Source organism: Protopterus annectens, chromosome 14.part0, assembly GCF_019279795.1.
Source record: "Protopterus annectens isolate FY-2018-M chromosome 14.part0, PAN1.0, whole genome shotgun sequence".
Taxonomy (NCBI): Eukaryota; Metazoa; Chordata; order Ceratodontiformes; family Protopteridae; genus Protopterus; species Protopterus annectens.
Genome location: NC_056748.1, coordinates 819,133,997 through 819,158,562, shown reverse-complemented (window position 1 = coordinate 819,158,562; position 24,566 = coordinate 819,133,997). Strand labels below are relative to the sequence as shown.

Sequence of the window (24,566 nt, the reverse complement as noted above, 5' to 3'; positions counted from 1 at the left end):
AACAAAAAAAACTTTTCCAAAGCTGACTGCAATCTCCTGAGAGTAGGTATAAGCAGCTTCACAGCCACCATCCCTTCAGTTGGAATAAGCACTAATGCCAAAGCCTACACCAAAAACTATATGAGCACCTATACAGCTGCATAGACTCAGTAATACCTGACAGGACCAAATCAACTTCCGCAAGGAAAAGTAAACCTGTCTGGTGGACAGCAGTAATAAACTGACTCTATAATAAAAGGAAAAAAATTGCCGTCCAGGACCAAGAAGGAGCAGGTGCCAAGTTGGAAGCAATCTCTCCTTTGTCTGAACAAGCAAATAAGGTCACTGGTGAAATCCTCTAAGGTTAACTTTGAGTCCAAATTGGCCACATCCACTAAGGACAATCACAAGGCCTTCTTCGCATACGTCAGGTTGTCAGAGGTATAAAACATGCAGCTGACGCCATTGTATTCAGTTTTTCTTGCCCCAGATGTCAGGTGCCCCCCAAATGGGGAGCAGATATATATATAAACAGAAATATATAAAAATGCAATTTTAGCAACATAAACTTTACCTTCATCTCAAAGCAAATACACCACAAAGGCTTTAGTGTATAGTGAAGGAAAGAAAAGGTATAGAAAGGGGGATGGCGGGTGGGTAACCTGGACTGCAACAGTGAATACACTTGAACATCGACATTTATGGTAAGTGTACACAACTGTACTATGTTCTTCGTGTTTCACTGTTGCAGTCATTACATTTGGGTAGAATCCCAAAGCTATGGATGGAACTAAACAGCATTAGGAGCGGCTATAAGGCCCTGCAGAACTGCAGTGGCAAAGCCTGCCCTGGATTTAGAGAAGAGACGCAAATGATAATGCTTTGTGAAGGTATGAACTGAGCTTCAAGTAGCAGCTTCTAGAATGTCTTTGGTTGGAACCCCTCTAAGAAAAGCTGCTGAAGTAGTGGCAGCCCTGGTGGAATGTGATCTGATCTCCTTGGGCACAGGTTTACCATGGTGCAAGTAGCAGAAACGAATGCAATGGCTTATCCACTTAAAAATAGTCTGCTTTGATATAGCCTTCCCCTCTGACCCTGCAGCAAATACTACCAGTAGTTACTCAGTCTTTATTAGAGATCTGGTTCTGTTTAAGTAGAATCTTAGTTGTCTGTGTACGTCCAATGAATGCAGAATCCGCTCCCCCTTGTTCTGCAAGTTTGGGTAAAATGTTGGCAGGTGAATGGTCTGGTTAAGAGCCACACTGGATACCACCTTAGGCATAAAAGAAGGACTGGTTCTGAGGGACACCCTGTCCGGGTAAAATGTAATAAAAGGCTCCACTGTCTTGAGAGCCTGTAGTTCTGAGACCCTTCTTGATGAAGTGACTGCCAGGAGAAAAGCTGTTTTCCAAGATAGAAATTTTATATCCGCAATAGCTGCTGGTTCAAAAGGAGGCAGGGTGAGTTTTTCCAGCACAAAACTGAGATCCCATGCAGGAGTTGGTGATCTTCTGGGAGGCCTTAAATTTTTGGCCCCTCTAAGATACTGTTTAAGCAGAGGATGAGAAAAGAGGGGAGGCTCTGTGTTGTAATGAGCCGAGATGGCAGAGGCATGGATTTTTATTGAAGAAAAAGATAGGCCCTTGTCAAGGATCTCAGTCAAATATTGTAAAATGTGAGGAATATTGGGCTTTGCTCTGTCTGTTCCTTGTGCTTGGTTCCAAGCACAGAATCTCTTCTATTTATCAGCATAACATTTTCTAGTAGTAGGCCTTCTGGCTTCCAAAACGACATCCATCACAGATTTACTGAGAGGTGTTGTTTAAATAATTAATTGATCAGCCTTGCTGCAAGACTCAGAGTTTGGAGCATAGTGTGCAGAATTTGATTGTTCTGCTGAGACGGCAGATGAGGTATTTGAGGCAAGTACCATGGAGGAAGTTGAGACATATTCCTTAGAAGTGGGTACCAGTGCTGGCGAGGCCAGTCCAGAGCAATTAGGATCATTTTAGTTTTTCCTGTCTGACTTTTAGTAAGACCTTGGAGTGTAGAGGCAGAGGGGGAAAGGCATAGACTGATAGGTTTTTCCAGCTGTAGGATAGGGCATCCACTTTCCATGCTTTTTTGTGATGAGTTCTTGTGCAGAATTTGCCCAACTAATAATTTTGGGGAGAGGCAAATAGATCTATGTCGGGGGTCCCCCATTTCTGTGTTAACATGCTGAAGATCTGTGGATCCAGTTTCGATTTGTGCTGGTCCATAAGATTTCTGCTTAGGTCGTCTGCCAGTGTATTTTGTTTTCCTGGCAGGAACTGAGCTTGAAGATGTGCTTGGTAAGTCAAGGCTGTGTTCCACAAGGCCATGGCTAGTCTGCAAAGGGGGTAGGAATGTGTACCCCTCTGCTTGTTTATGTACCACATAACTGTGGAGTTGTCCGTCTTTATCAGTAGTTGTCCTGGCTGAAGTAAGTCCTTGAAGGCTGTCAGAGCATTCTGAACAGCTAGCATCTCTTTCTGGTTGATATGCAGATGCAGTTGGTTTGGGCTCCATTTGACCTGAATGCATCTCCCCGCCAGGTGGGCCCCCCAAGCATAGTCTGATGCGTCTGTAGTAAGGGTTTGGGTGGCAGGGGGTTAGAGTGAATAACAGTCTCTTGTTTTGGTGACATGTCTCTGCCCACCAAAGAAACTCCTGTTGTAGGCAGGGAATGAGAGGAATAATTGTTTCCAGACTGTGACAATGTTGACTCCATAAACCTTTTAGGTACCACTGAAGTTTCCTCATATGCAGTCTCGTATATGGAATTAGTAGAATGCAGGATGCCATGAACCCCAAAGCCTGCAGAATTTGTCTTGCAGATAACTGGGTTTTTGTTGCCATTTGTTTGAAGTATACTGTCAGTTGCCTTTGTTTGTCTGGAGTAAGGTAAGCCATCTGGGCAGTTGTATTCAAGTTTGCACCCAGGAATGTAATTATTTGAGAGGGTACCAGTTGTGATTTCTTTTCGTTTATGGTGTACACTAGGCATGCTAGAAGCCTTTTTACAAATGCCAGATGTTGAAGAAGAGTGTCCTTGTCCTCTGCTTGAATGAGACAGTCATCCAGATAAGAATAAATTTGAATGCTTCTTTGCCTGCAGAATGCAATTACTGGTGCCAGGCACTTTGTAAACACCCTGGGCGCAGTAGATAAGCCAAAGGGCAGTGCAGAGAATTGGTAATGCAAATAATCTGCTTTGAAGCAGAGTTATCTTCTGCATGATTCCCTTATTGGGATATGCAGATATGCCTCTTTTAAGTCTAGAGTTACTAACCAAGCATTCCTGCTTAGCCTAGGCAGTAGCTGTTGCAAAGTCAGCATTTTGAATTTTAGAATGTCCAAGAACGTGTTCAAAATCGATAAGTCCAGTATTGGATGCCATGAATTGTCTTTTCTGGGTACCAGGAAAAGTCTTAAATAAAAACCTTGTTCTTTTTCCTTTTCTGGTACAGGTTGAATAGCCCCCATATGCATGAGGGACATGACTTGTTTCTGGGCCTCTGCACACTGGTTTTGTGGCAGATCCAGCCATCCGTTTGGAATTGGCAAAGTATGGAAATGAAATCTGTACCCCTGGGATACTATGTTTAATACCCACTTGTCCTGGGTAATTAACTGCCAATTTTGAGCATGAAGTGTTAGTTTCCCCCCCAAGGGGACCGCCAAGTGCTTGGTGATGGTAGAGGAAAGTCACTGAGACTGCTTACTGTAGGGTTGTGTTGCTGCGGTGGTACGGTGGTAGTGCTGTTACCTCACAGCAAGAGGTTCTCCCTTTTGATTCGCGGCTTGGCTTGGGAGTGCCTTCTGTGTGGAGTCTGCATGTCCTCCCCGTGGTTGTGTAGCATTCAAAAGACATGCGTGCGTAAATGGGCGTGAAGGTTGGGTGTCGAGCTGGCACCTCAGCGTTTCATAAAAATCTACTGCCAATCATTAGCGGACCGGAGTTCCGCTGTGACGACCCCTTACCGGGAAAAAGCCGAAAGACAAACAATCCTTCTATGTGACCCATCTGATCACAAAAGGGTTTGCAGCAAGATCTAAGGATGTAATGGTGCCCCTTTACTCTTCCCTCATCAGACACATTATTGAGTACAATGCACCAATTGGAATGTACCTGGCTAGACATCCCCAACAGCTGGAGAGACCACAGAGGTACCTAAACAAGAGGATTACTGGCCTCAAACAGTTGCTCTATACAGCACATTTGAAAAAGCTAAGACTGTTCTCTGTTGCATACTGCTTTCTCAGTGGCGATCTCTGTCTAACGTACAGAGCCATGTCCAACCCAGAATTGTTGAACATGCTCCATCTTAGCAAAACCAAATCTACTCGAGCTACACGCTCTAGGGATATAAACCTCAACACAACAATGAATAGAACATGCTGGAGGGATAGATTCCCTTCACAGAGACTTCCCTTACTATGGAACAGGGTCCCGATCTACAGAGCCCCTCACTATCACTCTTCAAGAGGAACCTTGATGAGTGGATGGGTAACAGAAAGTTCACACCGGGGATCACACCAACAGCACTACTAGATAGGGGCCAAGTGTACTAGCTGCTAGTACAAGGGTCTAGGGAACTACTAAAGGGGTGGTGAATACCGCACAATATGGCTGGGCTAATATATGCCTTCGGGCAGATAGCCCAGTACCAACCTATGAACCTATGAACAACAACTACTGTAGGGTTGTGTTTTGTTTCCTCCAGTTTTGGAGGTGGAGGCACCCCATTGCTTTGACCTGTAAGAACCCTGTGATTGGTATTTGGAGCATTTTGAGTGCCTGGATTTGCCTTGAGTGGCTCTGTTGAACACAGGAAAGGACCAATTTTTAGTAGGCCAGTGTCTACTGAACCTGGGTGGCTGCACTTGCAAGAAATCTTTTACAGTTTGCATAGATTTAGCTTTGTCTACCATTTTCTTTAAAACCTCTTCTGCCTTATTACCAAACAGAGTATCATGCTGCAAAGGGGCATCCAACAATTTAGCTTTAACATGATCAGCCAAATTTTGCTCCTTGAGCCAAGCATGCCTTCTGATCACAGATCCAGTAATGGCGGCCCTACAAGAGGCCTCCAAGGAATCAAAACCACATTGCAAAGTATGCTTTCCAACCTGTTCTGCTGAATGCAATAATTCCTGTAACTCTTTATTTTCCACACAATCAGAAATCAACATCATTTTCTGTTTCAGTAAGCCCATAACATGCTGTTGATATTTAAGCATATGAAACTGGCAGTTTAAGGCCCTGATTGCCAAGGCTGCAGACGTATAAACCTTCTTTCCCCATCTATCCAGCACCCTGGAATCTCTGTCAGAGGGGGTAGGATTTTTGGCTGTAGAGGCCTTTACACCCTTGGGACCCTGAGAAATAGTCTCAGGATCAGCAGCAGGATTTTTTAACAGAAATTTGTGGGAGTCAGGAACCCTGTAATATCTGTCTGGCTTACTAGGAGCCGGAGGCAGGGAATCAGGAGCCATGCTTGATTCCAAAAACACATAATCAACAATGTCTAATACAGGAGGTATTGCCAAAGGCCTATGCTGAAGAAGAAGAAGAAGGAAATCCCTAAGGCTCTTTTTTGATTCAGAGAAGTCCTGACTCTCCCAGTGAAAATGTTCCCTTAAAGTATACAAAGTCTCTCCAAAAGAGTAATCCTCAGGAGGAGATGCAGATGGGATGGATTCCTCTGCATCAGAATCTTCATAGGGTGGAATAGAAAATTCCTGATCAGAAGAGGAATCAGAAGAAATGGAAATCTGATCTGAAGATTCATAATCAGTGCCTTGCCTAGGCCTCTAAGCAGGGGGGTTGGGAATCCCTGATCAAGGTAATTAAATCCTCAGCCATTTTGATCATCTATTTTTTAGGCATAAGGGCCTGAGCACGTGGCTCATGCGGCAGATTTATAGGCACAGAAGATGTTTTTGACCTTGTTTTTTAGGCTGGCGTTGGTTTAATATAAAATGCTGAGGCTTGAAAACACCTTCAGAAGCTGGTGCCTGCTCAGTGGCTCCGGATCCATCCAAAGGAGAGACATCCGTGGGTTCAATACTCTGAGAATCTCGCAGCATACTAGACTCCGAATGGGACTCGGTAGAGGCCTGCGACTCAAAAGTAGCGGGTATCAGGGGCTGAGAAAGCACCTCACTGAGTACCAGCAAACCGGCAACTGGTTTAGGAGAAGCTTTGTCGTCGGTTTTTGACCTCGATGGTCTGTCTCTGTGTTTTTCTTTGCGTTTTTTGTGAACTCCGGTAGTCGGATTGCTAACCGACAACATTTCAGGATAATTAAATCTAGAACCAAAATATTTAGAAGCAGAAATATACCGACGCTTAATAGTGTGTTGGTTAAATCTAGCACAAAACCAACAGCAAGGCACATTGTGATCAGGGCCTAGGCAAGGAATACAGTACAAATGAAAATCCTTATGAGGTATTTGCTTCCCACAAGTAATGCAGTTATTAACTTTTACTGACATCGGTAAGGAGCAAGAAAAAGTTTCCCCAATGGGGTACTTAGCATTAGTTTAAAGACTTCGGTTCTGAAACTCGAATGCGAAAATTTCAAAGACTGAATAAAATGGCGTCGGCTGCATGTTTTATACCCCTGACGACCTGACGTCATGGAAGAGGAGACAGCAACCGACGCAGGACCCAAGACTTTGTTATTCAGGCCGACTGAGGGCAAACTGCCAGCAGATTACCCAAATGTAATGACTGCAACAGTGAAACACGAAGAACATCTGCTTTATAGGTCAAAGCTTAGAATCTGTGCTTATATTCTGATTCTGGTGAGAGTAGGAGCAGAGTGCATTGATTCCTGACTCTTTCTGGCTGGAGAGTGAGTGTCTGTGCTTAACATACCTGACTGGTCTGGTTACTATTCGAGGCATTTACCAGAAAAAGGCTACAAGCCTGCAGACCCTTGCATCATCTGGGACAAGACTGTGGATCACCAAACAGGCCATGGCCTGCTTCTCTTCTTGGGATTGGTGTTAAAACTAGCTAGTTTTAGCTACAAATAGCCAGTTTTTTAGTTTCAGCACTCAAAACTGTTTCCTTGTGCTCAGCACTTGTTGTAAGCACTAAATAAACTACAAATTATTACATCACTCGACTTTCCTCACTTGTCAAGAGGAAAACGGCTCTTAGTAATTAAATTAGTAAGCACCTATCCAGGCATGATCATGGGTCAAGCTCCCGGTGATTTCTCCTGTCCACCTGATTAATCTGTGCATCCTGAGGCAATGAGGCAATTGCCTCATGTACACTGAAAACTCTCTCCTCCAACCACCCAACACTACAACCTGTGAGAGATACACTTATACAGCCAAACTGGAAGGCAAGCTCTCTCCAGCCAAGACTGGACTAGACAGTCAAGAGAAGAAGGTTAACACCTGCACAACACCAAACTCAACACATAGTCCTTCAAAATCCACACTACCAAAACCCACACATAGAAACACAAAACACACACCCACATTCACGGAGGCTCTCAATAAAAATCTGCCCAAGCAAGAGAGACCTCCCAAGCTAAAAGGCAAACAACCACTCCACCAACACAACCCAAATGACACACAACCCACAAAATCAGTGTGCCGCTCAACCTCAGCCCATAAGGCAAAATAACGTACCCAACACATTAGTCATAGGTAACTCTATAGTCAGGCACACTGATGCCCCACTCACCAGGCTAAACAAAGAGAAAGTTACTGTCAGCTGCCTGTCGGGTGCCAGGATCCGCCACATAACACACGCACTCAGGTCACTTCACAACAAGTACAACTATGACTCTGTCATTGTCCATGTTGGTGTGAATAACCTGAGACGCACCTCCCTGAACTACATGAAAAGAGACATGGAGGAGCTCTCGGGTCTTGTAGCCCAGTCAGGTATGACCCTAGCCCTGAGTAGCATCCTGCCATCGCCCAGAATGATACCACAGTACAAGGACAAAATGACTGACTCAACAATTGGCTAAGCTTCTGGTGTCATTCTAAGGTGATGCAGTATCTGTCTGCCTGGGTCAACATGGTCGACAGACCACGATGCTTTGCCAGAGATGGCCTGTGCCTGTCACACCTGGGATTCAGGATTCTGGATAGTGACTAAGGCTCTTGCCACCCCTATAGTGCCTTTTTTAGGCAAGGTTCAAATGCCAAATTCACGACCGTAACTGGTACAAGAAAGTAAACTCTGAGGGTAATGCTACTCAATGCTAGAAGTCTAAACCTCAAAATGCACTCACTCAAGGCTCTCGTTAAAATGGAGAACATCGACATCTGTGCAGTGACAGAGACCTGGTTCAAGGCTCCAGAGAGCACCCCTGCATTACTAGGCTATAATTCATACCACACTTTTTGGCCACCTAACCTGGACCGAAACACTAAAGGTGGAGGCATGTCCATATTCATTAAGGATATCCACACCTCCAGGCTAGCTGCTCAACATAATGCATCCGAAATTATCCAAGTGCAACTAACACTGGGCAAGACTGCAACCCAAGTTGTAGCTTGTTACAGATCCCCCACCACACCACAGGAATCCCACTCTTCATTTCTTAAGAAACTAGAAAATATTAGGGTACAACCCAATACCTTAATTATGGGTGATTTCAACTATCCCACCATCAACTGGGAAAACTACTCACATAAACATTTTTTGAAATTCATAAATTCCAATGCTTTGGATCAGCTTGTCCACACCCCCACCAGGGGCAGCAATATCCTGGACCTGGTCATTACCAATATGGGTAACTAGTGTTTCACACTAGAGGTCAACTCCTTGCTGGTCAGATCCAACCACAAGCTAATCACCCTAGACATTCATATTCTACCCCCCCCCCAATAAGGAAACCGTCAAAAACTACTCCAAAGCCAAATTCATGCTTCTTAAGACAGAAGTGGCAAACTTCACGACACCCACGCAGACAGAAAATAGAGGTATGACTGCTGAATCTTACACAAATACACTGTATATGCACATACACGAGTGCATGGATCGTGCCATCCCCAACAGAATCAAGATGCTATACTCCAAAAAAAAGGAAGCCAATCTGGTGATCCCCTGTCATAAACAAACTTTACAACAAAAAAAAAAAGCTGTTGCAAACAAGAGTAAAATCCCAAGATTGGAGGAACTCCCTGGTTAGCCTTAGCAAGAAGCTGAGACCCCTCATAAAATCCTCCAAAGCCAGTTATGAAAATAAAATCATCACTGATTCCAAAGACAACCACAAAGTATTCTACAGCTATGTCAAGAATCTCAATGGCAACGCTCAGATCTGCTCTGAGCTACAGCACAATGGCACTTAATATACAGAACCAACCGATATTGCCAACATCCTGCCAGATAGGTTCAGTGCTAACTTTACCCCTCTCTCACCCTCCAAAGGGCTCATCTTAAAACCGGAAGAATGCAAAGCCCCTGTAATCACGGATGAACAAGTAAAGACTGCACTCTCCAAAGCCAAGAACACAGCATCCATGGGATCAGACAACATCCCAGGCTGCGTACCGCACGAACTACAGAACGAACTGGCACCCACCTAAGTACCATGTTCAATCATAGCCTCACCTAAGGCTATGTGCCTACTGAATGGCACACAGCGACGGTTAACCCACTCCACAAAGGGGGTGCCACCACGGACCACGGAAACTACCGCCCCATTAGCCTGACGAGCCTGGTATACAAGGCCAAGGAACGTATCATCTTGGAGGTTATAAACAAAGACATAAGTAACCTCCAAGCCCTGGACCCCATTCAGTTTGGGTTTGTAAAAGGCAGATCATGTCTACTAAACCTGAATGACTTCTTTGAAGCAGTCACCAGAGCCATAGACGAAGGCAAGGTAGTGCACACAGCCTATCTTGACCTTGCCAAGGCTTTCAATACCATCTCCCACTCTGGAATTACAGATAAACTCACTAAACTGGGCATAAATACCCATGTCACAAGATGGGTGCCCAACTGGCTCACTGACAGATCCCACACAGTAAAAGTAGCAGACTCCAAGTCCAACTTTAGATCAGTGACAACTGGAGTACCACAGGGTTCGGTCCTGGGTCCTCTCCTGTTCGGCATCTATTTCTCTAAAGTGCAGGCCAACAAAGAAGGTCTTTGGCTAACAAAGTTCGCAGATGACTGCAAACTGGGAAACAAGATAGAATCACTTAATGATGTAGACATTCTACAAAAGGGGCTCACAGAGACAGATGCTTGGTGTCAAAGTCATGGCCTCAAGCTCAATGCCAAGAAGTGCATCGTCATCCCCTTTGGGAAAAACTTGGTACCCATGAGCTACCACACAGATGGTAGCTCACTAAACACCAAAAGTGTGATGAAACCTCGGGACACAGGTGGACAGTAGTCTCTCCTTAGATAACCACATCGCCAAAGTAGTCAGGAAATCGCACACATCATTACAAAAAGGTTCTCCTCTAGAAAAAAGGAGGTCATTGTTCCTCTCTACTCATCCCTCATCAAACACATTATAGAGTACAATGCCCCGTTTGGCATGTATCTCACAAAACACCTACAACAATTGGAAAGGCCACAAAAATACCTCACTAAGAGGATTACTGGCCTCCAACAGATGCCATACGCAGACCATCTTAAAAAACTCTAACTCTACTCCGTCGCACATCGCCTACTCAGAGGCAATCTCTGCCTAACATACAAAGCTATGTCAAACCCAGAGCTTTTGGACATGCTGCTCTTAAGGAAATCCCAGTCTCTATGAACCACACGCTCCAGGGACCTATACCTTGTCACCACAATAAATATAACATGGTGGAGGGATAGATTCCTGTCCCAGAGACTTCCCATACTCCGGAACAAACTACTCATTGGCCCTCTAAGAAAAATCTTGACAACTGGATGGAAAATAGAAAATTCACACTGGGGATTACTTTTGTGGCACTGCTCAACAGGGGCACAAGAAAATAACTTTCTTGGGTGGCGAAAGCCAGGGAACCTTTCTGGCTCGGCTTATATAGGCTGCAGGGCCAATAGCCTAGTACCTTCCTATAGGTTCATAGGTCCATATGAACATATGAACAGTATTTTAAGAGGAGAAGAAGTACCAACATCCTGGAAGAAAGCAGGAGTAGCTGTAATACCTAAAGAGGGTAAAGATCCATCAGATCCCGCTTCATACAGGCCCACTTTAATACTAAACCATGATTATACAGTGTTAATTCTATTAATGGCTGAACGAATGGCAAAAGTAATGCCAAAATTGACAGATATGGATCAATGTGGTTTTGTGGAGGGGAAGCAAACATTTGACAACATTAACAGAACACTGATGATCTAGAGGGAAGAAGAATGTAAGAAAATAACATTGTTGTTGGTGAGTCTTGATGCAGAGAAAGCATTTGACAGAGTTGGGACTTTATGAGCTGCGGTGGTAGTGCTGCGGTAGCGTTGTCACCTCACAGTAAGAGTTGTCCTGTTCGATTCTCAGCTAAAGCGTCTTCTGTGTCGAGACATGCGTGAATGGGCATACCTTCGTTGAAGGTTGTGCGTCAGGGCTGGCAACTCGGTACGTAAAAATCTACTGCCAATCATTAGCGGACCTGAGTTCCGCTGTGGCAACCCCTAACCGGGAAAAGCTGAAAGATACAACAACAAGAGTTGGGACTTTATGAGCAGGGCAATGGAAGCATTTGCATTTCCTGAAAAAACTGTTCTTCCAGTGGAACACGGAGGATTGGGATTACCCATTTTGAAGGAGGTCCACACCACAGGTCAATTCCTTGTTGGTCAGATCCGACCACAAGCAAATCTCCCTAAACATCCACATCCCGCCCCCACCCACCATTAGGGAAACCACTGTAAAAAATTTCTCCAAAGCCAACTTCACGCTTCTTAAGACAGAAGTGGCAAACTTCTCGACACCCATGCTGACAGACAATAGAGATACGACTGCTGAACCCTATACAATTGCACTTTATAAGCACTTACATGAGTGCATGGATCGTGCAATCCCTAACAGAACCAAGATGCTGTCCTCCAAAAAAAGGAAGCCAGTCTGGTGGTCCCCTGCTATAAACAAACTCTACAACAGAAGAAAGAAACTGTTGCAAAAAAAGAGTAAAATCCCATGATTGGAGGAACTCTGTGGTCAGCCTCAGTTAGAAGCTGAGATCCCTCATAAAATCCTCCAAAGCTAGTTACGAAAACAAAATCGCCACTGATTCTAAAGACAACCACAAAGCATTCTATAGCTATGTCAAGAATCTCAATGGCAACACTCAGATATGCTCTGAGTTACAGTACAATGCCACTAAATATACAGAACCAACTGATATTGCCAAAATCCTGACAGATAGGTTCAGTGCTAACTTTACCCCTCTCTCATCCCCTAAAGGGCCCATCTCTATACCGGAAGAATGCAAAGTACCTGTAATTATGGCTGCACAGGTAAAAAACACACTCTCCAAAGCCAAGAACACAGCATCCATGGGACCTGACAACATCCCAGGCTGCGTTCTACATGAACTGGCAGCCCAACTAAGTACCATGTTCAATCATAGCCTCACCTCAGGCTTTGTTCCCGCTGTATGGCGCTCCACAAACGGGAAGCCATCACGGACCCCGGGAACTACCGCCCCATTAGCCTGATGAGCCTGGCCTGCAAGGCTATGGAGAATATCATCATGGAACTTATAAACAATGACATTGGTAATCTCCAAACTCTGGACCCTACCCAGTTCAGGTTTATAAAAGGCAGATCATGTCTCCTAAACCTGATAAGACTTCTTTGAAGCGGTCACCAAACCCGTAGATGAGGGTAAGGTGGTACACAAAGCCCACCTAGATCTCGCCAAGGCTTTCGACACCATCCCCCCACTCTGGAATTATAGACAAACTCACTAAATTGGGTATAAATCCCTGTCACAAGATGGGTTGCCAACTGGCTCACTGACAGAACCCACACTGTGAAAGTAGCAGACTCTAAATCCAACTTCAGACCAGTGTCAAGTGGAGTACCACAGGGTTCAGTCCTAGGTCCTCTCCTGTTTGGTAACTACTTCTCTGAAGTACATGCTAACACAGAAGGTCTTTGGCTAACAATGTTCGCAGATGACTGCAAACTAGGAGCCATAATCAAAACTCCTAATGATGTGGACATCCTACAAAAGGGCCTCACTGAGACAGATGCCTGGTGTCAAAGCCATGGCCTCAAGCTCAATGCCAAAAAGTGCATGGTCAGCCCTTTTGGTAAAAACTCTGTACCAATGAACTACCACATAGGTGGTAGTCTATTTAACACCGAAAGTGTGATAAGAGACCTTGGGATGCAGGTGGACAGTAGTCTCTCCTTTGATAATCACATCGCCACAGTAGTCAGGAAATCCTTCTACGTGGCACACCTCATCCAAAAGATTTCTCATCCAGGAAAAAAGAGGTCATTGTTCCCCTCTACTCATCACTCATTTGACCCATTATAGAGTACAACGCCCCTTTTGGTATGTACCTCAAAAGACATCTACAACAACTGGAAAGGACACAAACATACCTCACAAAGAGGATTACTGGCCTCAAACAGATGCCCTACGCAGACAGTCTCAAAAAACTCCAGCTTTACTCTGTCGCATATCGCCTACTCAGAGGCGATCTCTGCCTATCATGCAAAGCTATGTCAAACCCAGAGCTGTTGGACATGCTCCACATAAAGAAATCCGAATCCCTCCAAGCTACACGCTCTAGGGACCAAAACCTTGTCACCACAATAAACAGAACATGCTGGAGGGATAGATTCCTGTCCCAGAGACTTCCCATACTCTGGAACAAACTACCTATCTATATCAAACAAAGCTCCTCATTAGCACTCTTCAAGAAAAATCTTGATGATTGGATGGGAGATAGGAAATTCACCCCGGGGTTCACTTCTGTGGCTCTGCTTGACAGGGGCACAGGAAAATAATTTTCTTGGATAGCAAAAGCCAGGGTACCATTTGGCTAGGCTTATTTAGGCCCTAGGGCCAATAGCCTAGTACCTACCTATGAACCTGAGCTACACTGTTAAAGCTCCTATACACAGCAGAAGCAGAGAATTATAATTCAAAGTGGAAAGGGATGATGATAAAACTGGGGGGAAGCTCAAGAAACAAGGAGAGACAGGGATTTTGGATGCAGGCCTTTAAGGAGAATAACAATAATCATACAGAATATTATACCAATAAAGTAGCAGAAAGTATCCCTAAAACCAAGCCAACATGGGAATGGAGAAAGGAGATTCTGCTCATAGGCATGACTGCAATTAGGGATATAGAGAATATGCAATAGAGGGCTGGAATTTATTGGAGAAAACTGCCTAAAGAACCAAAGGTATTAGGAGCAAATAACTAGAGAGTGAAAGATGACCGAATTGGAAAATACTAAGAATTTATTTGGACTACAGGTTAGAGGTTGCCTTCCCTATCAGTGACTGGTATCAGAGTATAGGCAAACAGAAAGAAACAACAGGGGTCTCAATGAAATACCAGCACTGGTAGAGTTTATAGTAAAATATAGAACAGAAGCTGCCATTAAAAAAAGAGAATATTTAGTGGAGCATATAAAATATTGCATGATAACTATAAGAATCAGTTAGAGGACATTAGAAAGGATTGGGAGGAGACACAAGATAAACAATTTATAAAGAAACATTGGGAGGATATATGCATGTCTCCCAAATAAGCAACAAAATTTAGAAGAGTTAGGATTTTTGACTGGAAATGTTTACACTGATATTTTTATACCCTAAGTAGGCTCCAGAGAATTTTTCCTCAGGTAGATAGCAAATGTTGGAGGTGTGACAGGGAAACAGGAAGTAGCTGGGAAAATATTTTCTGGCAGTGCAGTGAGCTGGCGGACTTTAAGGATTCCAAGCAGGATGCAGTGTCAGAGATGCTGGGGGGCAGACTGGTGTGATGAGGGAGATGACTTTTCTGAGCTATGATACAGAATCAGAACTGCCTAGACAATGGTAAGGTCTTGCTGTGTCTAATTATGGTGGCAGACAAAAAAACAAATACTAAAAAACGGAAATCAAAATCTAAACCAACTATACTAGAGGTAATGAATATAGTAACAGAGATAAAACAACTGGAACAATTTGGAATTGTGGGAACAATACATACAGGGGAGGAATGAAGTTTAAAAGAAGGCAGGACTTAAAAGTTTTGTAATGTTTGACTGAAAATAATTGGGTATAAGTGATGTATAATGTTTGCAACGTGAAGTATGTCAGTATGGTTTGTGATGTAAAATGCTTGCAACTAGGACTCTATTGGTGTGGATTCTTCATTTATTTAAATGTACGCTTACCTATGTCTTAAGCGATGGTTTAATAAAGATGTTTCTTGTTTATAAAAACAAGGCAGGAATTTAATAATTTATGTAATGTTGCTTGGGTTATATGATATACAGCAATATATGTGAAGTCTAATGTTTGTAAATGTGAACTCGTCAATACAGTTTGTTTGCTTTTATATAAATGTAGATTTGCCTATGTCACAAGTGATATTTCAATAAAGGTGTTTAAATAAAAAAAAAAAAAAAAAAAAGGTGAGTTGCCCCCAGGAAGTGCACATTAAGAGAGTGTGGGTCCTACATCGGGATCTTTTGGCAACAGGTCATACATTTTTGAAACCTTAAACCTGTCTGCCATGGTGATGGTAAGATATCAACCAACACAGTATTATTAAACAGACTAAATTTTAAGTCAATGAGCCTAAGATATATATATATATATATATATATATATATATATATATATATATATATATATATTAGCAGGAAGTAATGGGATGGGGTGTGAAATAAGAACAAAATTGCTGAAAAAGACACACTTTCAAGCCAAGTATATTTTTTCCATCTCTATCAGAGCTCTAGAAAATATGACTATCTTGATCAGGTGGCAAACAACATCTGAGGTAATTGGAGGAAGAGAGGGATTATGGTTTAGGGAGGAGCCAGAGCCCTGGATCAGTATAGCTTCTAAAGGTACTGAGGTTCGATCTGCTCAGATGAATTAACCCAAAAGTTAAATCGGGTGAAGAAAAAAAAAAGACAACAATAGATCACTAGCTTCAACAAGGCTTAAGACATTTCCGCTCTCATTACTGCACGAGTACTGCTAGAAAAAAATAACTGTCTGCAACTGACTGGTGCATGGAAATGAAAAATCCAATTATAAGTCAGTTGCTTCTTGAAAATGGACTGGAGAGCATTCAAAGCAAAACGGAAGGCACAAAGAGATTATGTCATAAAAATTACTTTAGAATTTGCAACTCACAAGCTGCATGGTAGCTTACAATCAATAAGGGAGCACTACTTTTCTGGGCGGCACAGTGGTGCAGTGGTTAACATTGTCACCTCACAGCAAGAGGTTCTCCGGTTCGATTCTCGGCTGGGGTGCCTTCTGTGTGGAGTTTGCATGTTCTCTCTGTGTTCGCGTGGGTTTCCTCCCACATTCCAAAGACATGCATCTGGAACATTTCTCCCCGGGCCTCCGCTGAAAACAGGCTCTGTGGAACCTAGTCGGACTTTCCCAGTCAACAAATGATAAATAAATAAATAAACTTTGTCATTCTAAATGTTAATATGAATAACACACAAGAAAAAGTTGTGAAATGCCATTTTAATCAGCAGCTTTCTTTTTATTCTTGTAATCTATTACATTTTTCTTAAACAGCAACTAAATGGCCAAAATGACTTTCTGCATTTAGATTAACCATGTCATCAAAAAAAATGTATGCTTTTGTAACATCTTTAAAAATAATGTACAATGAACATCACCTTTTCATTGCTAGATAAGTCTACAAGCTTTTCATAAGCACATTTTGGCATAGAGCTGTCAGCTATCAGCTAGGAAATAAAAATATTTAGGGTCATAACACGTGTACTTACTGATATATTGTACTAGAATTGTTTTCACTTTTTCATTCAAAAATAAGAATTTCTAAGTTTCATGATCTGACTTACCTCCTGAATAGACAATGCCATGCTGCAATGGTCCTGTGTATGTACCAATCTTTAGCTTACCAGTATTCTGTGAAATGTAAGAAAAATCATCATCAGTGCAGCAGGTAAGTATGTGGGTTTGTGTGTGGCGACAACTTGCAGTAACTTTACATCTTTAACAGGATCTTAATCAGAAATAATGAAGTAAACAATGAGTCACTAGATGATAATTTATGAGTAGACTTTCAAACAGTTTAAATGGGGGAAAACTTTTCTGCTTCTGATGCAGCCATTGTGCTACAATAAATAGCAGCATTCATTTATCCTGCCAGAAAGTCCAAAACAAGAAGCTTTAATGAGAAGAAATAAACACACAAACCAAAGAAGGCCTCAGCAGACACACTATAAATAAATTACATATTATAGTGGAGAAGTATCTTGAAGGGGAAGACTGAAGGGTCTCCTCCTACCTGCTGAATGAGACTACAGTGGGATACTGCAGCTCTAGATGGTACACACTACACTGGATGGCTCTCTGAAAGGCTGTGTAAGCCAGCACGCAACAAGAAAGAATGAACAGTAACCTTTCCTCAACACATTTGGAAGCATCCCCTCTGATGAGCATGGCTACTTAAGAACAAGTATGTATAGTTAGTTCGGCTTTACTGTTACCTCCAGATATTTTTCCAGTCTGTGAAATCAATGATTAACTAGTGGGAAGAAATGTAAAAATAAGAGTTACATCATCACTAGATCATTGATCTGTGAGAAGGTCTATAAGTAAAATATCCTTTCTTCATCTCTTTCTCAGTCTGGCCACTTTTCATTAGAAAGCTCCAAGTAGTTGAAAAAGTGGTTCACCGAAGAACATAATGAATGCTGCTGGTGCCTGCTCGCTGAAACCAAAGCCTGATCAATGCAGTGAACTTTGTAGACTATTAACCTTTTCAGCACTATATATTAACTTTTGCGCAGTTACGTAATAAAATAACTTGTCTATGTAACAGACGAGACATACAATAATGACACAATTTACAGGTTTTAATGTACCAGGTTAAACTTCTCAAGCAACATAAATGATAAAAAGAAGTTATGTACCTACCATAACGTTCCATGTTAGTTGTCTTCTTCTCGCCTTCTTTCTTGCTGGTTGGGTTTGGAGCCAATCCTCGGCTCCGACTCGGCCATCTTCAAAAGCTCAAGAGCTGCTTACTGTCTCGAGGCCCCTCCTATATCCCATGATGCCTGGCGCTAGATACCCAGATCTCGTTTAGTAAGTCTAACTGCAGACATAATAATAAATGAAGCCTATCCTAGAATGCATAAATCCTACTGGAGAGACTACTAAGCAGAAAGAAATAGCCAGAGAAGACTCAGCCAGTGCAAAATCAAGAGGAACTCTTCTCGGTCCACTAGGATAGGGGGATGGAGGGTGGGACGCAAGAAAGAAGGTGAGAAGAAGACAACTAACATGGAACGTTATGGTAGGTACATAACGTCTTTATGTTAAGTTGTCTATCTCACCTTCATTCTTGCTGGTTGGGACAACGTCCCTAGCACCTAAAATCCTGGGTGGCTCATCGGAAAAGACTATTCAGAACAGTGGAACCAAAATCAGCTCTGCTCCTGGAAACCAAATCCAACTTGTAATGCGAAATGAAAGTATGTGGGCTGGCCCATGTAGCCACAGCACAAATAGAATCCATGGGCAATCTAGCCTGAAAAGCCACCGAAGTGGCTAAATCTCTGGTGGAGTGACCTTTTGGTTTGACTGGTAACTCTTTATTCCTGAGTTGGTATATGAATGTGATAACAGAAGACAACCACCTGGATAAGGTTACGTTGGAGACTGGAAGACCTTGTTTACCTACTGCATAAGACAAGAACAGTTGATCTGATTTTCTAATGTCGTTGGTTCTATGTAAATAAAAGCGTAGTTGCCTGTGAACATCTAACTGATACAACTTATACTCTGCCCTGTTGGAGTGGTTAGGGAAAAACACAGGAAGGTCTATAGACTGATTCAAGTTACTCTCTGAAGAGACCTTAAGAAGGAAGGAAGGATTAGTCCTAAGAGCAACCCTGTCATTGTGGAACACAAGGTATGGGGGACGGATAGAAAGAGCCTGTAGTTCCGAAACTCTTCTGGCTGAAGTAATAGCTACCAGAAAAAGGGTTTTCCAAGATAAGAACTTCAGTGAACAAGAAGCTGCAGGTTCAAAAGGGGGCAAAATTAGCGAAGCTAAAATCAAATTTAGATCCCACGGTGGTGAAGGATCTCTCACTGGGGGCATAAGCAGAGTGGTTCCTTTGAGAAAGGCTTTACACAGCTTATGGGACATGATATTGTTTTCCGACAGGCCAATGTGAAAATTTGAAATTGCCACTAACTGAACTCTAATTGTAGCGGAAGTGGACCCAGCATGGAAGAGCTCCGTGAGAAATTCCAAAATGGAGTGTACGGGGGCTGAAAAGGGGTCTATACTTTTTGTCTCTGCCCAGGAAGAAAAACGTTTCCACTTACTAGCGTAAGTTTTTCTGGTCATAGACTTGTGTGATGACAAAAGGATTTTGCACACAGAGGGGGAGATATCTGGGAGCCTGGCTAAGGTTGGAAGTGGAGCAACCACGCTGTGAGCTGGAGAGAGTGCAGGGATTGGTGCAGCCCACCCGATTTATGAATCAAGAGGTCTGGAACTAGGTCCAGAGTCCAAGGCTGTTCGAGAAGATAGCGATGTAGGAATGGAAACCATATCTGTCGAGGCCAGTAAGGAGCAATGAGGATCATTTTGCAACCCAAAACGGTAGCCTTCTGAATTAGCTTCAGTATGAGGGGGAAAGGAGGGAATGCATAAAGAAGTCCCTGGGGCCAATCGTGGACTAGAGCGTCTCTGGGGGAATGCCCGGGAAGTGGAAGGAGAGAGAAGAAATTGCTGCATTTGCTGTTGAAGGGAGTTGCAAAAAAGTCGCAGCAAGGTTGGCCACAATTGCGGAAGATTTGGTCCGCAACTACCTGGTTCAGAGACCACTCGTGAGGCATGAGAATTGCTCTGCTCAGTCAGTCTGCTATGACGTTGGACCTCCCAGGGATGTGCGTTGCAATCAGAAACCACTGGGAAGAGATCACCCACTGCCAGAGTCTGAGTGCTTCTCGACATAGGGGGTAGGACCTGGTTCCGCCCTGCTTGCTGATGTACCATACTACGGACATATTGTCCGTTTGAACTGCAATGGTCCCGGTAGGAAGAGAGTCCTGAAGAGCCTGCAACGCTAAGAGCACAGCCCTCATCTCCAAGACATTTATGTGCAGATGATACTCGTGAGGTTGCCAGGTGCCTTGGACTGTTCTGCCCTGATAATGCCCCCCCCCCCCGATCAGGGAGGTGTCCGTGGTCACTGTAGTCACTGGAGGGGGGAGAACAAGTGGTCTGCCGTGGAGCACTGATGTGGAGACCATCCACCACGCAAGATGCTTCTTGCATGCCTGAGTGATCATAATCATGTAAGACATGGGAAGTTGCTGGAAGGACCACTGGGTGAAAAAGAAGCCACTGGAGAATCCTCATGTGAAACCAAGCTAGAGGAACAAGTACGATCACTGCTGCCATGAGATCTAGCATTTGAAGAACAAACCTGGCTTGAATCCTTTTGCATGCTAATAAAACCTTGACATGCTGACGAATCACTAACACCCTGTCTGGTGGGAGGCTCGCTAACATGTCTTTGGTATTTAAATCAGCGCCTATAATAGTGACAGATTGACAGGGCGACAATGCAGGCTTTTCGAAATTTATTGTGATACCTAGCCTGGAGCAAGTGTCGATGGTGCAGTCTCTGGCTCACAGAAGGTGATGTCTGGTGGTAGCAGTGAGGAGCCAGTGGTCGAGATATGGAAACACCTGGAATCCTTGCCATCTCAGATGAGCGGTAACTACTGCCATACATTTGGTAAACACCCTGGGGGCTGTGGTGAGACCAAAGGGCAGAGCTCTGAACTGATAATGGCTGGCTCCCAGCCAGAAGCGAAGGAATCTTCGGGAGCGTCTGTCCATCTTGATGTGGTAGTACGCATCCTGAAGATCTATGGAGCACATCCAATTGTCCTGACCCAGAAAGGGTAAAATGGACTGAAGCATGAACATCCGGAACTTCGTTCTTTGTACAGACTTGTTTAGTCTGCTGAGATCCAAAATGGGCCTCTAGTCCACTGTCTTTTTTGGTACCAAAAAGAACCTTGAGTAAATTCCGGATCCTTGTTGGTCTGCTGGGACTTGCTGGATGGCCCTTTTTCTTAGCAGTTTTGAGACTTCTTGCACTGCTTGGTCCCATAGATTGGGTGGAACATCTGGAAGGGACTTGTTTAACCTTAAGGGGGTGCGAACGAAGGGAATTCTGTAGCCTCCGGATATGACGGACTGTACCCATTTATGTCTTGCCAGGCTCTTGGGTACAGTGATAATCTTCCCCCGACTGCCTCCAGAGGTGAGCAGCCGGGCAACCCTTCAGGGATGCTGGAAGGGCTTGTCAGAGAAAGATTCTCTGCTGCCCTGGTTTTGCGGACCCCCTCTGCCACGAGGGCGGCGTCTGTTATTGTTCCCTCCTCTGCCCCTGGAGGGAAACTCACCACGTGTGTCCAGCAAGGCTCCTTGGGATTTCCGGAACCACATCTTTCCACTCTTCTGACCCTTAGGATATGGTCTGGAAGGAGTGGAAAAACAGACTCCTACGGCAGAGAGAGTCTTACCTTCCTGCTCACACCTGATAAGGGTATCTTTCACCTGTGATCCGAAGAGAGAGGAACCATCAAAAGGGGTGTTGGTGAAAGACGCTCTGAAAGGTTCCGCAAAGTTACATAGCTGCATCCAAGCGTGCCTCCCTAGAGCCACGCCTGTGCCTGCGGCTCTACTCGCACCATCGGCTGCATACGAAATGAGCCTCATGGAGGAGTTTACCACTGAATTAAGAGTCGCCAGCTGGGAGGCTGCCTTAGTCTGGGCCCCCTCAGCTGATGGATCTTGGAGGGTATCTCCAAGTTCTTTATGGAGATCCCTCTGAAGATGGGTAAAGTGGCACAGGTAATTCAGGGACCGCATGGAAAAGGTCGCTGAAGAGAACATCCACTTCCCATATCTGTCCATTGTCCTGGACTCCTTGTTAGGGGGATGGACAGATGAAGAAGTTTCAGCCAACTCCTTCTTTGTGGCCGCTGCTACCACCATGACATCAACGGGGCCACCCTTGGTCAAGAACTGTTTGTCCTGCAGGGCAGTAATGAACTTTGCAGGACTTCTAGGGGTCGGTCCCACTGTGTCTGGAGCCGTCCATGCCTTCCGAGCCACCACAGACATCAGTGGGTCGAAAGGCGGAGACACCCAAGAGGTGGAAGGTCGGGATCCAAACGCATCCAGGAATACCGACTTATCCTCGGAAGGGCTTAGGGTAGTCCAGTTTCCCCTCTGCCTAAGCATCTCAAGGATGTCTGAGAAGGAGACATCTTCAGAGGGGGATCTTGGGGACCCTTCCGACTCCTCTAAATCAGGGGAGTCAACATGCTTCCTCTTGCATTTCCTCTTGCGAGGTGGCTCCTCTGAATGATCAGGGGAGGCCTCGGAAGAGGAGGATATACCCAAAGGGGTGTCCTGGAGTGCTGGATCCCCACGTTTGGGGTCTGGAAGAGGGGCAGAGGCTGACGCAGGCACCCTAGGGGGAGGAGCCGATGGGGTCGATCGTGGGACTGACTCAGGGGCCAGTACACTCATCACCTCGAAGGCATCCCTGCCCGGACGCAGAGAAGACTCAGGCTCCGAAGAAACCAGAAGCCCTCCCCACACCGAGGGGGAAGGCTCCGAGGCAGATGTGGGAGCCGAGCTCACCCGAGCCGAAACACTGAGAGGGAAAGCGGGGTCGGACAAGGGTCCGATGCCACTCGCCCCCTCAGAGCCGAAGAGGGAGTCTCGGCGCCCAGATCCCTCCAGGGAAGGTACCATGGAAGGGATCGGAACTGACAACGGAACCGAAAGAGAGGGTATTGGCGTCGACGGTTCCACGACTCGAACCCCAATGAACTCTGGCTCCGAGCTCATAGGATGAGGATGAGTCGGAGGAGGAATATCTACAGCTGTGGACGGAGCCGACTCCTGGTGAGGAGGGCTGGACAACATTTTGGCTAGGGCCTGCGATTTTAACAGCCTACTGACCACTCTTTCCAAGTCATGGTCCGAAAGTCTAGAGGACCGAGAAGAGTGGGATGATCAATGACTACGTTCCAATTGGAGCAGGGGCGACTTCAGAGCCGAACGTATCGACTCCAAAGAAGGAGACCTGGATATCTTTCAACTCTCAGCCGGCTCCAAAGACCGTGTCGGAGCCGACTGGGAGGGAGGGACATCGGTTCCAGCCAGAGCCGAGATGGATTGTGTGGCTTCACCCAACGACGGCTCCGAACTGGGAGCTGACGGTTTAGGTGGCCTGGAAGATTTCACAGGCTGAGCCTTCACCGGAATCTTGGGGTTTAAGCATACCCCTCAGGATCAATTTATTTTTGCACTCCTGCAGGACTCTTGGACTGAAAGCATGACAGATCGAGCAAGAGTCCTACAGGTGCACAGCGCCCAGACAATAAACACAAGAAGTGTGACCATCTGTCAGAGACATCTTCTGAGAGCATGAGCCACACTTCTTGAATCCGGACGGTTTTGGATCCTTGGACATCCTGGGGGAAAACCAAGGACAAGAACTCACACAGATAGGTTGAGGTAACCAAACAGTAAAAGTTAACAGACTACAGTTACCACAACCCACTACAAGTACCACTACAACAAAACACTAACAGTGATTAATAGAAGAAATTCTTTTGAAATTCTTTTTTTTTTTTTTTTTTTTTTTGAAAGGAGATAGAGAGAAAGGTTAACTTCTAACTTAAATGATAAGAACCTTTCTGAGGAAAAAGGAGATAAGGGGGGAGGGGAAACTAACTTAAACGAGTTTCTTGGGGAAAGTTAACGGCTTATCTAAGGAAGAAACTAGCTGCAATACAAAAGCCTAAACTAACGACTAATTCTACACTAACAATTACAGTTTTGACAAGAAAAATACAATAATAATAAAGCTTATACGACCTGAGCCAGTAGAACAACCTCGCAGCAGAAGTGGCAAACGAGATCTGAGTATCTAGCACCAGGCATCATGGGATATGGGGGGGCATCGAGCCAGTAAGCAGCTCTCGAGCTTTTGAAGATGGCCGAGTCGGAGCCGAGGATCGGCTCCGAACCCAACCAGCAAGAATGAAGGCGAGATAGGAGTGGTGGCCTAATGGTTAAGGTGTTTGCCTTGCAAACACAAGGTGCAGGGTTCGAGTCTCACAAGAGATAATAGGCTAGGCTTAAAATGGCTCACAAGGGCAGTTAGCCTAGTACTAATCTATGAACCTATGTGATGTGATAGACAAAGTACAGTTTTGTACCTACCGTAAATGTAGATGTTCGAGTGTTCATACTGCTGCAGTCATTACACTTGGGTTATCCTGCCGTCAGGCAGTCCCGCAGTCGGCCAGAGTTCCAAAGTCTTGGTCTGGCGTCGGTTGCTGTCG

The 24,566-nt window shown here is 44.6% G+C and overlaps 1 protein-coding gene across 2 annotated transcripts in view; it reads right to left on the bottom strand.

Annotated features, from left to right (window-relative positions):
• Nucleotides 1–24,566, bottom strand: part of NT5C2 (5'-nucleotidase, cytosolic II) — a 2,665,542-nt gene that overhangs the window by 637,563 nt on the left and 2,003,413 nt on the right. For both annotated transcript variants that reach the window (XM_044056570.1, XM_044056571.1), the window contains exon 13: nucleotides 17,000–17,066. In XM_044056570.1, coding sequence (XP_043912505.1) covers nucleotides 17,000–17,066 — 67 coding nt within the window. The remainder of the gene's footprint in view (nucleotides 1–16,999; nucleotides 17,067–24,566) is intronic.